Source organism: Macaca thibetana, chromosome 7 (assembly GCF_024542745.1).
Source record: "Macaca thibetana thibetana isolate TM-01 chromosome 7, ASM2454274v1, whole genome shotgun sequence".
NCBI classification, from domain to species: Eukaryota; Metazoa; Chordata; class Mammalia; order Primates; family Cercopithecidae; genus Macaca; species Macaca thibetana.
In genome coordinates, this window is record NC_065584.1 from 35,974,466 (window position 1) to 35,989,860 (window position 15,395).

Consider the following 15,395-nt stretch of genomic DNA (forward strand, 5'->3'; position numbering starts at 1 on the left):
CAATGTGCATTTGGTGGCTAAGTCCCCTTTCCTCCAGAAAAGGCAGGCTGCTAAAGCTCTGATTATCCAACTCACTCTGCCAAGATCAACATACCAAAGTCTCAAAACATCCCTACTTACCAGAGTCTAGAAATGAATGTCACTCAACAAATGAGTGGGTGAGAAGCTCTGCCACCCTCCCTGGACGGCCACATTCTTCTCTTCTCTAGTAAGTTTGACTTTCAATAGGAGAGTTATTTCTAAAGGATGATTTCAATGATTCTGCATTCTTCCAGTTAGAAGCAGAAAATTTAGATAATCCTTTGAGGCCTTCAGGCAGCTCCAGTCAGCACATTCAGATAATGCAAACCCAGGTGCTTTTTTCAGGGAGCTTTGTTGATCCCCTGGGATTTGTTAGATAATGGGACAGCCACACATTCTGTGCTTCGGTTTCAGGGGCCCAGCTCTTTCCAACCTCACTCCATGGTGATGCCATTTGAGACAAGATCTCTATAACCAACTTTCTTCTGCCATCACATTGGACCAAGAGAAATATTTTTAGATGGAAGATATTCTTAAAAAAAGGCATCCTCTTTTCAAAATGACAGATTGAAAACCAAAGAAATACGAGTCAAACTAAACTTAAAAACCAGAGAGAAACTATTCAGATCTGCAAAATGTTCTAAGTCAATGCACAATCCACTCAGATGGGGATGTGCCAAGAACAGCCAGCGAGTGTCTTGTGTGATTCTGTCTATATGGTTATGGCATCTGATGCCCACTTCCTGTTCTACTTTGGCAAACACATCTCTTACACCATTTGCATCAAACAATCTACTATCTTAATTGTGGAACAGAATACATAGTACTCAAGAATACTGAGACTACTTTCCCAATTTCATTTTGCTCGGAAGCCATGAGTTTCCAGACCTATCACCACCATTTTGAGATCTGCAATGTGGTAGCAGTAAACAGAAACAACACTCGTGAAAGGCTTCAGCTTCATACCACAGGGCCTGACATTTTAAATGAAGGGAAACTCAATGATAAGTAATGATAGAAACTCCATGAGAAAACGGAATACTTAGCTGGTCAAGTGAAAGGAATCTAAATTAAGTAGAAATTAAGTAGAGGATGTCCTCTCTCCTTAAGGTTATCTGGGGTTTACTGACAGATTATGGGCCTGGATTTCCATTTGAAAAATAAAAACTAAATTAAGCCTCTCTACTATTTTTCTCTTTTCTTTTCTCTCTATTTCTTTCTTTCTTTCTCTTTTTCTTTTTTTGAGACAGAGTCTCACTCTGTTGCCCAGGTTGGAGTGCAGCTGCATGATCTTGGCTCACTGCAACCTTTGCCTCCTGGGTTCAAGCAATTCTCCTGCCTCAGCCTCCCAAGTAGCTGGGATTACAGGTGCCCACCACCATGCCCGGCTAATTTCTGTATTTTAGTAGAGATGGGGTTTCACCATGTTGGCCGAACTGGTCTCAAACTCCTGACCTCAAGTGATCTGCTCACCTCGGCCTCCCAAAGTGCTGGGATTACAGGTGCGAGCCACCATGCCCAGCCTTTACTACTTTTCTTGAGGTCATAATCATAACAGACCCAGAAGATAGCAAGGCTAGATGCTCTCACACATTGATCAATGACTGACAACAACTGAAGGTAAAAGGAGAAAGCACACACAGATTAACAGGCCTAAAAAGACAGTGATGGAATCCTTCTTCCCTATATGGATCTTGTCACATTTGGGATTTTAGGCTCAAATCAAGAGGAATTGACAAACAGTATTTATCTAGAGGTGTGATCTCCAAGGATACAGGGGAATGTGTACTTTCCTATTCTGAAAGGTGTGTCTAATTTTAGCTACACGTTTGTGTTGGACATCCCCTACTCTCAACCCATCGCTGCCAGGAGCCAATTACTGAAAAAAAAGTTACTATGAAAATATCAGGTAAGTGAGGTTCTCGGCTAGAGAGGCATGTAAAGGATGTGCCTGGCATCATAAACGATGCTCTGTTACTCAGAAAAGACTCCTTTCTTTTAAAAATATGGTCAATATTTTAAAAACGTAGTCTTCAAAAGCTTGTCCCAGTATATATTCCCTATCACTCACCAAAAGCCAACATTACAAAATTACAAATTTCCTCTCAAATTGTGGTAGCCAGGAAAATTAAAAAAAAAAAAAAATCAAATCCAACTTAAAAAAGAATCTGCAAAATTTTCTCACAGTTTAAAATAATGCACTAAAATTGCAGGATTAAAGTATTTTGAAGGCAAGTAAAAGACATTAAACATATAAAAATAATTGTCACTGCAGAAAAACCTTTTCTTATACACTATTGAGCAAAGTGAAGTGGGCTGAGGCCAGGGACCTGGGCTTAAGTCTGCGCTGGGCATCGGAGAGACAGCGGGGAAGGGTGGTTACCTTGTGTGGGAAGCAGCATCGTTTATACTGAAGGTGCTGTTCTCCCTTGTCAGAGGGCTCGAGCCGGCTTGGCTCTTGCTGTGTATGTCTAAGCTCAGGGAAGACTCTGCTTTCCGGTCCAGGCCGTGGCTCTCTGTCTCCAAAGTCCGATCTGCCATGGAGATTACTTCACTGGAGCTGTGCCATAGGGGTGCCACTTTCTCCTTGCCTGGCCCTGAGCGAGGTGATGATGTGGCAGCCCCCAGGGAGGCTGTGCTGCCATGGCTGGGGCCATAAGAGGTGGTGTCAATGCCACTGTCAGCAGAGGTGCCTTGCAGATAGTTATAGCTGTTGAGTTCGGATTCTGTGCGGTCCCCATCGTACCACTTCTCATCACTGTGGGCACTCGACGCATTGCTGGAGAGAGTATTGCTACTGGAGTGGCTCGAGTAGTGGCTATCAGACTGCAAGAGAAGCAGGATTTATTTGAGTGCAAAGTTTTGCTTCCTGAACAACAGAATAACAGAAATGACACTGTGATTAGTTTCTAGTTATGAAGGCCTAAAAGTTCCAATAATGACAAGTCACAGTAAGGCAGGGAACCTATGTCACTCTAGTCCACTCAGAAGTATCCATGGCAAAGAGTACTAGAAATGTGTGTGTGTATTTTTTTTTAATCTTGTTTTTCATTATTTGATTTATGCTAAAGTATCAATACTAATAGGAAGAAATTTAAATTGTCATTAAAGTTTTAGTATATTAAAATAGAAAGGAAATGACATTTCCAAAGGGATTATAATTAGAAAGCATGTTAATTCTAAAAGCCCTATTTGTTCAGAGTAAATAGAAGGCTGAATATAAGACTTATTCCTAGAGAGCTCTCCTTCCCCAACTAGCCTCTATTTAGGAGACAGCCTTCTAAGACACGCTTTGAGGTAGAATTTATACAGAGGTGCCAAGGTAATTCAATGGGAAAAAAATTAGGTTTATCATGAAACGATGGTGATAGAACTGAATATTCATATGCAAAAAATAAAGTTGGAACTGGGGCAGCGGCTCATGCCTATAGTGAGGGGATGAGTGCTAGGATAAGGATTGATAATAGAAGTGTTAATATGCCTCCTACTTTGTTAGGAATAGATCATAGAATTGCGTATGAAACTAAAAAGTACCATTCAGGTTTAATATGAGGTTGGGTGTTTAGGGGGTTAGCTGGGGTATAATTGTCTGGGTCACTTAGGAAGTCGGGTGAAAAGAGCACTAGTCCCAGCACTTTGGGAGGCCAGGGTAGGTGGATTGCTTCAGCTCAGGAGTTCAAGACCAGTCTCGGTAACACAGCAAAACCCCATTTCTACAAAAAATTCAAAAATTAGCCAGGCGTGGTGGTGCCTGCCTGTAGTCCCAGTTATACAGGAGGCTGAGGTGGCAGGATCACCTGAACCCGGGAGGTTGAGGCTACGGTGAGCTGAGATTATGCCACTGCACTGCATTCCAGCCTGGGTGACAGAGCGATACCTTGCCTCAAAAAAAAAAAAAAAAAGAAAAGAATAAAGTTGGATCCTTACCACATAGAAAAATAAACTCACAAATGATCAAAGATCTAAATGTGAAAGCTAAAACTATAAATCTCTTACAAGAAAACATGTGTAAGTCTTCGGGACCTCCAGTTATAAAACGGTTTCTTAGCTATGACAACAAAAACATATGAAACAAAATAAAAAAATAAATTGGACGTCATAAAAATTTAAAACTTTTGTGCTTCAAATAGCCCAATTACACAATGGGCAAATGATTCGAATAGTCATTTCTCAAAAAAACAAAAAACAAAACACAAAACACAAACGTCCAACAAGCACATCCAAAAATATTCAATATCATTAGTTATTAGGGAAATATGAATCAAAACCACAATGAGATGCCACTTCGGCTATAATCAAAAAGCCAGATGATAATGAATGTTGGCAATGTTGGGAATATAAAATGGGGTGGTAACTATGGGAAAATAGCTGCGATTCTATGTTAGTATATACCCAAGAGAAATAAAAATGCATGTTTCATTGTACATGGATGCTTACAGCCGAATTATTCATAATAGTCAAAAAGTAAAACAAACAAAAAATCCAAATGTCCATCAACTAATACATGGATTAAAAAATAGGGTATATCCATAAAATCGAATATTACTCAGCTATGAAAGGGAATGAAATACTGATTCATGCTACATGGATGAATCTTGGGAACATAATCAGCGAAAGAAGCCAGGCTCAAAAGGCCACATATTGTATAATTTCATTGTATGAAATGTCCAGAGTAGGCAAATCCAGAGAGAGAAACTGGTGACTGTCTAGGTCTTTGAGGGGATGACAAGCAGTCGGTGGTGGTGATGAAAATGCCCAGGAATCAGGTGGTGCTGGCTGCACAACTCTGAATACGCTGCTAAAAACCACTCAATGGTATATTTTAAATGGGTAAATACAATGGTATATTTTAAATGGGTAAATACTATGGTATGTGAATTATATCTCAATTTAAAAAGTGTATGGAACTCTTTCCATATGCTGGCTTAGATGCTTAGAAAGAACATTTTATAGAATTTCCCAAAGAAATAAGAATTTAAAAGATATCTGAATAAAGTAATATTTTAAATCAGAGGGAGGCAGGAAGTCCGGATGATGGAGATTAAGAGAAAAGAACAGAGAAAGAACTGTGTGTGTGCATGTGTTTGTGTGTGTGTCTTTTGGTGGAGGAAGGAGCAGGCTCTTCATTGGCTAAGGGGAGGGGCAGGAGTAGGATATGCCAGTTTCTTTCTTTCTTTCTTTTTTCTGACAGAGTCTTGCTCTGTTGCCCAGGCTGGAGTGCAGTGGCATGATCTCAGCTCACTGCAACCTCTGCCTCCTGGGTTCAAGCGATTCTCCTGTTTCAGCCTCCAGAGGAGCTGGGACTACAGGTGTGTGCCACCACACCTGGCTAATTTCTTGTATTTTTAGTAGAGACGGTTTCATCATATTGGCCAGGCTGGTCTCGAACTCCTGACCTCAAGTGATCCACCTGCCTCAGCCTCCCAAAGTGCCAGGATTACAGGGGTAAGCCACCGCACCCAGCCACCAGTTTCACCTCAAAGTGAAACATCTCTTCCCCTTGAAAAAAGAATCAATCCCAGTTACTTTATTGGTGTTACTCTAGCTTTCCTCAATAACAACTTACTAAGTGCTGTAATAAAACCTTCATTTATTCTTAATAGGACAGAACTTCTTTAGCTCCAGACCTGTGCTGGGAAATCTGATGACCCTTAGTCATGTGTGGCTACTGAGTACTTCTAACATGGCTGGTTTGAATTGAGATGTACCAAGAGTGTAAAGTATATAATACATTTCTACAGAAACATAATGGGAACTATACATGTAATATTAAATTTTCTAGTAGCCAAATTTTAAAAAGTAGAAAAGAAACATGTGAAATTAATTTTAATAATATATTTTATCTAGCCCAACCTGTCCAAAATATTATTTTATCATGTAATCAGTATAAAAATTATTAATGAGGAGAAATTTATAGATCAGTTGGGATAATCTATCATTTACAAGTAGAATTGTGACAATATCACATTGTCACAACTTGTCTCAGTAAATATTTTCCTCATAGAAAGATTCTGCTCAGTAGGCTGGGTGCAGTGAGCTGAGTTCGCGCCACCGCACCCCAGCCTGGGCGACAGAGCGAGACTCCATCTCATAATAAAAAAAAAAAAAAAAAAAAAAAAAAAAGATTTTCCTCAGCAAATCTTTTTCTTCAGAGCAAAGTGCAGGGCATGCTCACTCTCCCTTGTTTTTTTTGGCTCAATATTCATTTTTCTACAGCAAAACTTACATGCATCTCTCATTTAAAGTTCTCTGGGCATCTTCCATAGTGAACTAGTAAGCATGAAATACAGTATTTCCTCATTCTATAGAATGACGTGAATATAAACATACACATTCCAGTGAACAGACACACCAAGGAAATCAACCGCATGGGGAGGGCGTCCCATCCCATTAGCAGTATCAGGGAAGAAGAGTGAGGAAAAAAAAGAATAAGAGGGGGGTTGGAGAATGATAACCTCATATTCCCAATTTTACTGTAAGTGAGAAGGAAGTGTGTATTACTATAGCAAAAGGATGAAATGTGGGATGAAATGTGTATGGCTATGAAAGATAAGAGAAGCGGTAGAGGAGGCACAGGGGAAGCTGTCTGTCTCCTATTCCTCCTTTACTGCAGCAGAGTCAAAGGTATGGTTGGAGCATCAGTCCTGCTGGAGTCCTCCCATGGCTGGAGCAGGACTGACACTCTAACCACATCTCATGCTTGCAATTGTGTAAGCAAAAAAAAATCAACTTCTAATACATTTCCATTCCTAACATTCCAGGATTGTTAGTGATTGAATCAGATGACCAGACCTGTGGGTGTGGCAGAAGCACAGCAATGAGGAATTACAATTTATCTCAAAGCAATCGAAAGGCCATAGCAGCAGAAACTGCAAGGCCATGGCAGCAAACGACCACCCTTTGCCAGAATGATTTCCTCTTTGGCCATGTAGAGAAAACAGCAGAGCATTTTCACAGTGCAAGGAAGGTACACTGCTAGGAATCTAATATTTTTTTAAGTTTACAGTTAACTTACATGCCCTTGTTTGTTTGGAGACAAATGAACCACTGGATCCTGCCGCATTAATCTCCCACTGGGGCTCTCTCGGAAAGCTGGCAGTACCTTTGATACTGCTGGGAGATGGCATGTTGGCTCTGGAATACAGCATAGGACATTATGGTGCAGGCACTAAGCAGAAACAAGCACATGGTGACAAATGAAGATGGCTTGCCATTGCATCTTTCAGTTCACTGACCAGCAAACTCTGCATTTCAGCAGTAAGCTTGTTAAGAGTCTATATGATAGACAGCAGGTCAGAAACTTAAGTGGCTGATGGATAAAGCTTGCAGCTGGTGACAACTTGTCACATCATACACATTAGCATAGCCAAGTACCACCAAACCAAAGGCCATGAACAACGCAGCAAAGTTCAGAATCAACTTTTGGTTTGGGGGGAAAAATTTGGATTATATGAATTAAATTTATGAAATTCATTCATTGCCAAGTGTGGCTAACCTAGCTTGGTCTACATTACCTAGACAGGCATGGATGCAATCACGTGTTACTTACCATGACACTTTGGAAATATTTTACCTGTATATTCATGCTGCTCGAGGACAAAAGAATTGAAATCCTGAGGTCCTCTATAACTGTAAGCTGAGCACAACAGAAAAGACACACAGCAACTAGTTTACTTAAAACAATTGCTTCCTTTGGGACTCCAAGCTGGCGTTCAAGATGGGGTTCCAAAAGTGAGAGATAAAGAACTTATCCTCCATAACACCACTACAGCTAATAGCAAGAATCCTGGGCCTCTGAAACACCCTTCCTAACACGTAGAGGACAGGGCAAAATACTCCTTGACTCTGACTCTCGACCATTTCCAAAAGCAGAGGCAGAAAAGCAAACAGCCATAAAGGTAAGTGAGCCAAGTCAGTAAGTTAAACTCCTGTCTCCACTGTCAGGAGGGTACCTGTTGATACAATACACTGATGCCTAACCAATAAGAACCTCGTAAACATTCTCAATCAGTGCAAGTCATTAGAGAATGCTGTTCTTATAAACTGAGTAGAGAAAGGTCAGCCCATTATATACTCAATATTGGGTACTGAGTAATAAAAATGCAACAATTATTTTTCTTGACTTCTCCCTGGAATGGCTTATACCAGCTAAGCCTTCTGATTCCGTCTGATGTGCCAGTTAGGAAAGGCTGAGTTATTTTTCTGGAATGCTGGGATATCAAAAATTATTTTTAAAATTATTTTAACATTTTATTTGAAGGGTTGGATTTTCAACGGTGAAAGGCCACCACTTGGACCTCTTGTACTGTGGTGAAAGGCTTCTTTGGCAGACTTCAGGGGTATCTTATTTTTAAAAAAGGTATACCTTATGAAAAAGATAAACAAATACGTTTTAAAAATTCACCTACATTCATTTTTAAGTCTTATCTATTAAGAGTGGGATGCCACTAAAGTAAAGTGGATGCAGGGAAAAAAAGACCAGAGGGAGGTTAGTGTGAGAGAATGAACAGGGGTCTAGGAAGAACCTTGTAATTACCCTTTCCATCCCTTCTCACACTGTGTGACTTCCCGAGTGTGGCAGGCATGACACTGCACGCCTCACAAAGGGCTTGCTGGCAGCCTTGTTCAAAGCCTGCACCAGGAGCCAAAAAAAGTTGCTAAAGTCATGCTGAAGAAGGGATCCTTTTCACATGTGTCATTACCATCTCAACAGTATCAAAACATATGGGATTTAAAACATTCTGTCAAGAGTAGAAAAGCAGATCAGAATATGCTCAGGTTTTCTGTGTGGGGGTGGGTGGGATAAGAGTAGAGAATGACAGATGGCTTCAATAACAAGGCACATCTCACTGAAGCTACTGGAACAAAGCATATCTTCAGAACCTAGGAACTCCATTTCGCTTCCTCAACCCCTGTCTTGGTGGAATACATCTCCACTCCTTGCCATGTCCATGGTTAGTACATTTACTCGGGCACAGTCATTAAAACAGGACAGAACAATGAATTTGCAGAGAAGATTAACAGATGGGTCTTGTCTTATAAGGTTATCCTTTTCAGTTCTGAAATGTACACCTTTTTTATCCTACATTGATGCAACTAGAGATTAAATAAAGGAGGAAAAAATCCAACAGTCTAACAATCTAGATTCACGTTAATGATGCATCAACTGCGTTGGTACCAAATCCCTGAGGCTCCTGTGTTGAAAATCTTGTTTCATGGCAAAATGTTATTGTATCAACTAGTGTTATGGTATCATTGTGAAACAACACATATATAGAAAGAAAGGGCTATGCAGTAGAAATCCGGGCGCGAGCTTGCTAATGCAAATCTCTTCCACCCAGCTGTTTCGTACTGCTAAGACATTTCCTTAGCTGACAGCTTAATAGCAGAGTGAGAAGAATTTTTTTTAAAAGCACATCAGGGAGGAAAGAGATTCTAAGCAAGCTACAGATATGACTAAACAATAATTGTATTTCTTTCCCACTTTGTTCATAGTCTTGTTTTTTAACTTGACATGAAGTATACCAAGCAATCTCTCAAGGTACTTATTCTAGGCAAAAACAAATTAACAAGGAGGGGGAAGGCACTTAGTTTGGTAGTCTGGTGTTTTAATTTAGGTGCTGAAAATAATTCCTATCCCCTTTTCACTTTTGAATTTGGGGTCACTTAGAATTCCTTTTCTCTTAGGTCTTATTTATTGCTTTCACTTATACATAATCTAAGAGACTTAATTCTAATTCATATTTATTAACTAGGGCTGTCTTTTATAAAAATGTTTTGATAACATCATCAAGAGGTGACCTAAGTCACCTTGTAAAAGCACTTGCTTCTTGTAGAAATTGATTACTTACCCATCTGGTCAGCAATGCTATCCTCACTTCTTTGCCAGCTAGGTGTGGATTTTCCGCTGCCACCGATATCTGACTGGGTGTTCTGTCTGTCAATGGAGGCCGGGGATCTACGGCTCACTCCAAACCTGTGGTGATTTCCGCAAAGGCAAAGACAACATCAGGGACCTTACCCATGAGGGGAAGGCAGTCCTGGGTGTAATGAACTAAACTTTAATGACAGGCACTACTGGTTTTTGCTTACGTGTCTGTACTTGTATACACACCCTGGTTTGTGTTTATGTGGGTGTGGAAATGTGTATGTTGTGGTCAATATACACCACTCTGCTCAAAAAGGTATGAATGCTATGTAAACAAACTTGTAACAATGAGGGCAGAAGCCATTAGGACTGAGCTAACCTAAGGTATGTAGTGTAAGAAACCAAAATTTTCTAAGCCCTCGTACAGCCAAGTTCAGACTTATTCACAGCCAAAAGAAAAAGTTCACAATCTAAATATTAATGTTCCATATATATCTTCCAAATGGTATATTGTGGAGGTTTGTTCCTCTTAACTTTGTAGTTTACTAAATCATTAAGTCAGTGGTTCTTGGAACAAGTATTTTCTGAGTACTTGCTTTGTGGTCTGAAATACAAAGATTACTATCATTTAGATCATGTAGAAACCATGTTCAAACTGTATAAATTTTAAACTGCCTTTGGGAAGGGCAATTTGGAAGCAGGTAAACTGGCAAAAAATAAAGGCAAATGTTTATTTCTGGAAAGAACATTTAGCTATTTAGTGAGCCAGTTTTATTTTTCCCTTTGTAAAATAATAATACATGCTTAATTAAAGCATATGCCTTGACTAGCAATATCAACAAATTAAATACTGACTGAGCCCATGAAAAAGTGCCAGAGTGTAGAATTTAAACATTCATATGGAAATTTACTAATTTATATGTGGTTACTAATGAACTTATGCATAATCTACACAATAAAAGACCAAACAGGGGCTAGGAGCAGTGGCTCACGCCTGTAATCCCAGCATTTTCGGAGGCAGAGACAGGAGGATCACTTGAGGACAAGAGTCGAGACCTGCCTCGGCTACAGTGTGAGACCCCAGGCTCTACAAAAAATAAAAACATTAGCCGGGGGTGGTGGCCACTACAGTCCCAGTTACTCAGGAGGCTGAGGTGGGAGGATGGCTTGAGATGGGCCTGGAGGAACTGATGCTCGTGGGTGTCTCCTTGCTATAGGCTGATACGTGTATGGGTAAAACCAGGAAGTAGCACACCGGAAAGGCAGGAGATAAACAATAGGAAGACCTGGGGCCAAGTTCCAACCCCCACCAAATATGACTGAACAAAGTCACTGAATTTTTGCCTCAATTTATGTGTAAAAACGGCAATTTCATTATAAGAATCCAAGGAGAAAAATCTATATAAAGCATCTGCAAAGTAGAAGGGGCTAGAAAAACATTTATCTTAATAAAACTCATTTTTTTTTTTTTTTTTTTTTGAGACGGAATCTCACTCTGGCCCCCAGGCTGGAGTGCAGTGGCGCAATCTTGGCTCACTTCAAGCTCCACCTCCCGGGTTCACGCCATTCTCCTGCCTCAGACTCCTGAGCAGCTGGGACTATAGGTGCCCGCCACCATGCCTGGCTAATTTTTTGTATTTTTAGTAGAGACAGGGTTTCACCGTGTTAGTCAGGATGGTCTCGATCTCCTGACCTCGTGATCCACCTGCCTCGGCCTCCTAAAGTGTTAGGATTACAGGCGTGAGCCACCGCGCCCAGCCAATAAAACTCTTATTATATCATCTCCCCAGTTACTGTTTCACAAACGCTTTTCATTTACATACCCCATCACAAGGCTCACTAAGCAAAGCTATCTCACATACTGATGTAGCGTTTATTAAAAATAAAATCCTTGATTTAGGAAAACTTCTAATTGGTTAAAGTGGTCATTTAAAAAAAATGACTCACAATTACACTTTTCGCCATCTCCTCCCTAAGGGTCCTTGTTTCATTCACAAGAGTAAATATACCTATTTGTGATCCTATTCTAAATTTTTACTAAGACTTTTTTAAAAGGCATGGAGATGCAAGTAAGAAATGGATTCTAATCATGCTTTTACTTTTTTATTTTTTAAGAGACAGGCCTATGTTGTCCAGGCTGGACTCATATTCCTGGCCTTAAGGGACCTTCTCCTGCCTTAGCCTATCAAGTATCTGGGACCACAGTGCCCAGCTTGCTTTTATTTTTTGGTAACAGTATAAACTTTTAAACCTCTGAACATTTTAAACCTCTGAACTTAAAGCTGGACATTTTTCTGGCCCTTTGGTTTTAAATAAACAATAAAGTAAGACTATCTTTAAACTCTGCTTTGGAAAACATTTTCATCTGATGAACTTTTAATTTCATTTCTCATATATGCCCCCATCCCCAATTTATTGTATGCCAGAGTATAAGGGATACCCAGTCCTGAGGAGCTAAGATAAAACTTGTTCTAAATTTTACTTGGTGCCGTTTTTGAAGAGCTTAATTGTTCTTTGTCCAGAGAAGCATTTAGTAGTTTAAGAGTCACACTTAGATTTGAAGGAGTTTTAAGTAATCATTTGGCTGACATATGAAACACATTCAGTGACCAAGGACTCTGCCTCATGAGGTCATCCAGTTCTTTCCAGGGCAGGCTGACAGCTTTGAAATATTTTCCTCAAAATAGGCTGGACCCTTCTTCTCTGTAACTTTCATTTACTGGCCTCAGTTGTCCTCACAGACAAGTATGATCCCCAATCTAAGAGTGCTGGAAGAAAGCTACTGTGGCTTCCTCACCTCCATATAATTCTCATCCTCAGCTTGCACATCCTCAGTTCTTTCTCCCACATGGTCTCCGAGCTCCTCATTTACCTGGGCCCTCTCTTTGGATCTGCCCTGCCTGGTCGGAACTCCTCAAAGTGTGTGGTCCAGAAGTAAATCTCCAAGGAGGGTGGAACAGGCCCTGTGTCTTTTCAACAGTTTTGCTTTTTAACTCCCTCTTATTCCCATCCTAAACTTGTACAGGTGTTGTTTCCACTTTGGAGTAAATAAGAAGTGACAAAATCTGAACTGTAAAACTAAACAATATATATAATGGACAAACTAATGCAATTTGATTTCTTTGCCACTGAGTTCTTCGTAGAGGCTAGATGATGATAAACTTCCTAAGAAGTAGTTTAAACCAGCCATGAAGCCATTTTTCTATCTGGATTATTAACTACATTTTCTCTTTTGTTTGTCTACAAATTGATCAAGGCTGGCTGAATGGAAGTCATTTTACATGTCTGAGTACAGATGAAAGAAATGACGCCAACAGGGACCACGTACAACGGGACAAACGCATACCTACCCTTCGGGCATGGACTTCTGCCTGTAAGTGCCCCCCACAGAACCAGTGTCACTGGATGAAGACAGGTTGCTAGGGGAGTTCCGACACTGGGATCTTGCTAAAGCCATGGATGAGACCGTCACATAGATGTCCGAACCAGGAGACAGCCTGCATGTGCAATACAAAAACACGAAGTCAACAATTCAAAGGGAAAATCCCAAGGCAATGCATGATGGATAAAATCATATAAATGTGACAAAAACAGTGACTTCATGGAGATAGTGAAAATGAAGCCAGCTGGAAGCCTACAAAAGAAACTTCCCCATAAAATGACTCCCTCAGGGAACAGCTGGAAAACTGCCTTGGGCGGGGGAGGGGGGGTGGGTGTCAAAAAATAAAGGGGAAAAAAGATCTAGAAAACATGTATGCTTCCAAAAGCTGCCAGAATTCAATGGGCTAAATTGCTTATGCAGTTTCCTAGTATGGCAGAGTAGAAGATAATTGAACCCAAGTGACATTAACATAGCAATTAATTCCAGTTTCTCACACTAGTCCTCCCAGAGTATATGACCATAGTAACACTGGTACATTTTTTGTATGCTTCTTTGTTTTCCAATTTTATTATTCACAGTCTGGAATGAATATTCAGATTTTGCTATTTAGTATTTATAATTTTGGTTGGTGGTAGTATCACCATATAAAACCCTCCATGAAAAAAATGCCTAAAACCACAGTTGGTGAATTTAACTAGAATTACTGAATATATATAATATCACAGTAGAAGTGTGCTCCACATGGGCACCTCATGTATCTGTTTCTAAAGTTACGGGTCCTTCACATTGCCAACTGGCTGTCAAGGCAGAAACCATAGCTTTGTGGTCAGGACAGACATATTTTTCCCCTCTACCTCCTCTACTCTAGTAGGCAACATGGCAACCACAGGGATATGAGTAAGTGACACTGTGCTGACAGTTGTGACTAGGTTTAAGCTAACCCTTAGTAACAATGGTATTTTATTTCAGAAGCAAATGCTGGCACAAATCACTTGACTCTTGTAGCAGGGGAGGTAATTTCCATTTTATAACTTAGGAAGTGAAATCTAAGTCATCGTTCAAGTTCACAACAAGCCAGGTCTCTAGACTCTAATTCTGCTGCACTCCATGCTAAACTACTGCTGTCCCCTAGAGAAGGCCTACATTTTTTTTTCTTAATAAGACAGTGTGCAATGGGTTTGCATGCTCAAACAACTTTGCGCATAAAGCTATCCTAAGGCAAGTCAAAGTTTTGAAGCCTTGAGACAGAAGCTGCTTCACCGGCAGAGGCCCTGTCCCACAGTGCCTCTTTATCTTCTGAGTAGGGCAGGATGGGGCCTCAGGTATAGGAGGCTGAGAAGCTTTGCTAATAGAAAAAGAATAAGGATAGATATTAAAAAGTACAACTCCCAAATTAATCCATGCCCAAGAGGCAGGTCTGACTTGAGAGCCCAGATTTGTCTCCGGCTGTCTCCTAAACATGTCGACTGGACACCCTTCACCAGCAATCCAAATCAGACCTTTTCAAGACTAACACGTTTTATCCCACTCTCCAGCACCCCACACTGTCCTTTCTATATTTGTTATCTCAAGATAAACATCTTTTTTTTTTTTTGTACTACATAATGGCTTTATTCACAGGACAACTTGAGACTGCAAGTCATGTGACTAGTCAAGCTAAACATGGTGAAGAAGAGCCCTTCCTCTTTCTTTACTTTCCATAGTTAATTAAGTTCAACCACTATTTATTGAGCACAAACTGTGTGTCAGGCACCCTGATGCTGGTCCTGAAAACACAAAGACAAAGAAGCTATCTAGTTTCCAACCTGCTGAAGGGCTTCTGAGTTCTCTCACCTGCAGCCTGGGTCAGTACAAGTGTCCCGATAGGTCTCTCAATTTCCAGGCTCTCCCCACCCCATTCCTCCAGCAGCCCCAACCCACCCTCTTCAGCAAGTCATCTGACTGCTAAAAGCCTATTCAAAGCTTCCCTTTGCCTATAGGATAGAGGACCAAATCCCCGAGACTCTCTTTAAGGCCTTGAACCATCTGACCAAACCCCATCCTCATCTCCATCCCCATTAATGGCTCCACACACCCTACATTCTAGAGACAGTTGAGGCGTCCCAGTTCTCAGACTCCACCCAT

At 40.6% G+C, this 15,395-nt stretch overlaps 1 protein-coding gene across 16 annotated transcripts in view; it reads right to left on the reverse strand.

The window, feature by feature from the left end:
- SIPA1L1 (signal induced proliferation associated 1 like 1) overlaps nucleotides 1-15,395 on the reverse strand; it is a 408,737-nt gene that overhangs the window by 26,894 nt on the left and 366,448 nt on the right. For 13 of the 16 annotated variants that reach the window (XM_050797315.1, XM_050797320.1, XM_050797322.1 and 10 more), the window contains 5 exons: nucleotides 13,240-13,386; nucleotides 9,873-9,997; nucleotides 7,595-7,657; nucleotides 7,037-7,155; nucleotides 2,405-2,847 (listed from right to left, as the gene is read on the reverse strand). In XM_050797315.1, coding sequence (XP_050653272.1) covers nucleotides 2,405-2,847; nucleotides 7,037-7,155; nucleotides 7,595-7,657; nucleotides 9,873-9,997; nucleotides 13,240-13,386 — 897 coding nt within the window. The remainder of the gene's footprint in view (nucleotides 1-2,404; nucleotides 2,848-7,036; nucleotides 7,156-7,594; nucleotides 7,658-9,872; nucleotides 9,998-13,239; nucleotides 13,387-15,395) is intronic. The other 3 variants (XM_050797328.1, XM_050797327.1, XM_050797329.1) reach the window with 1 other exon arrangement.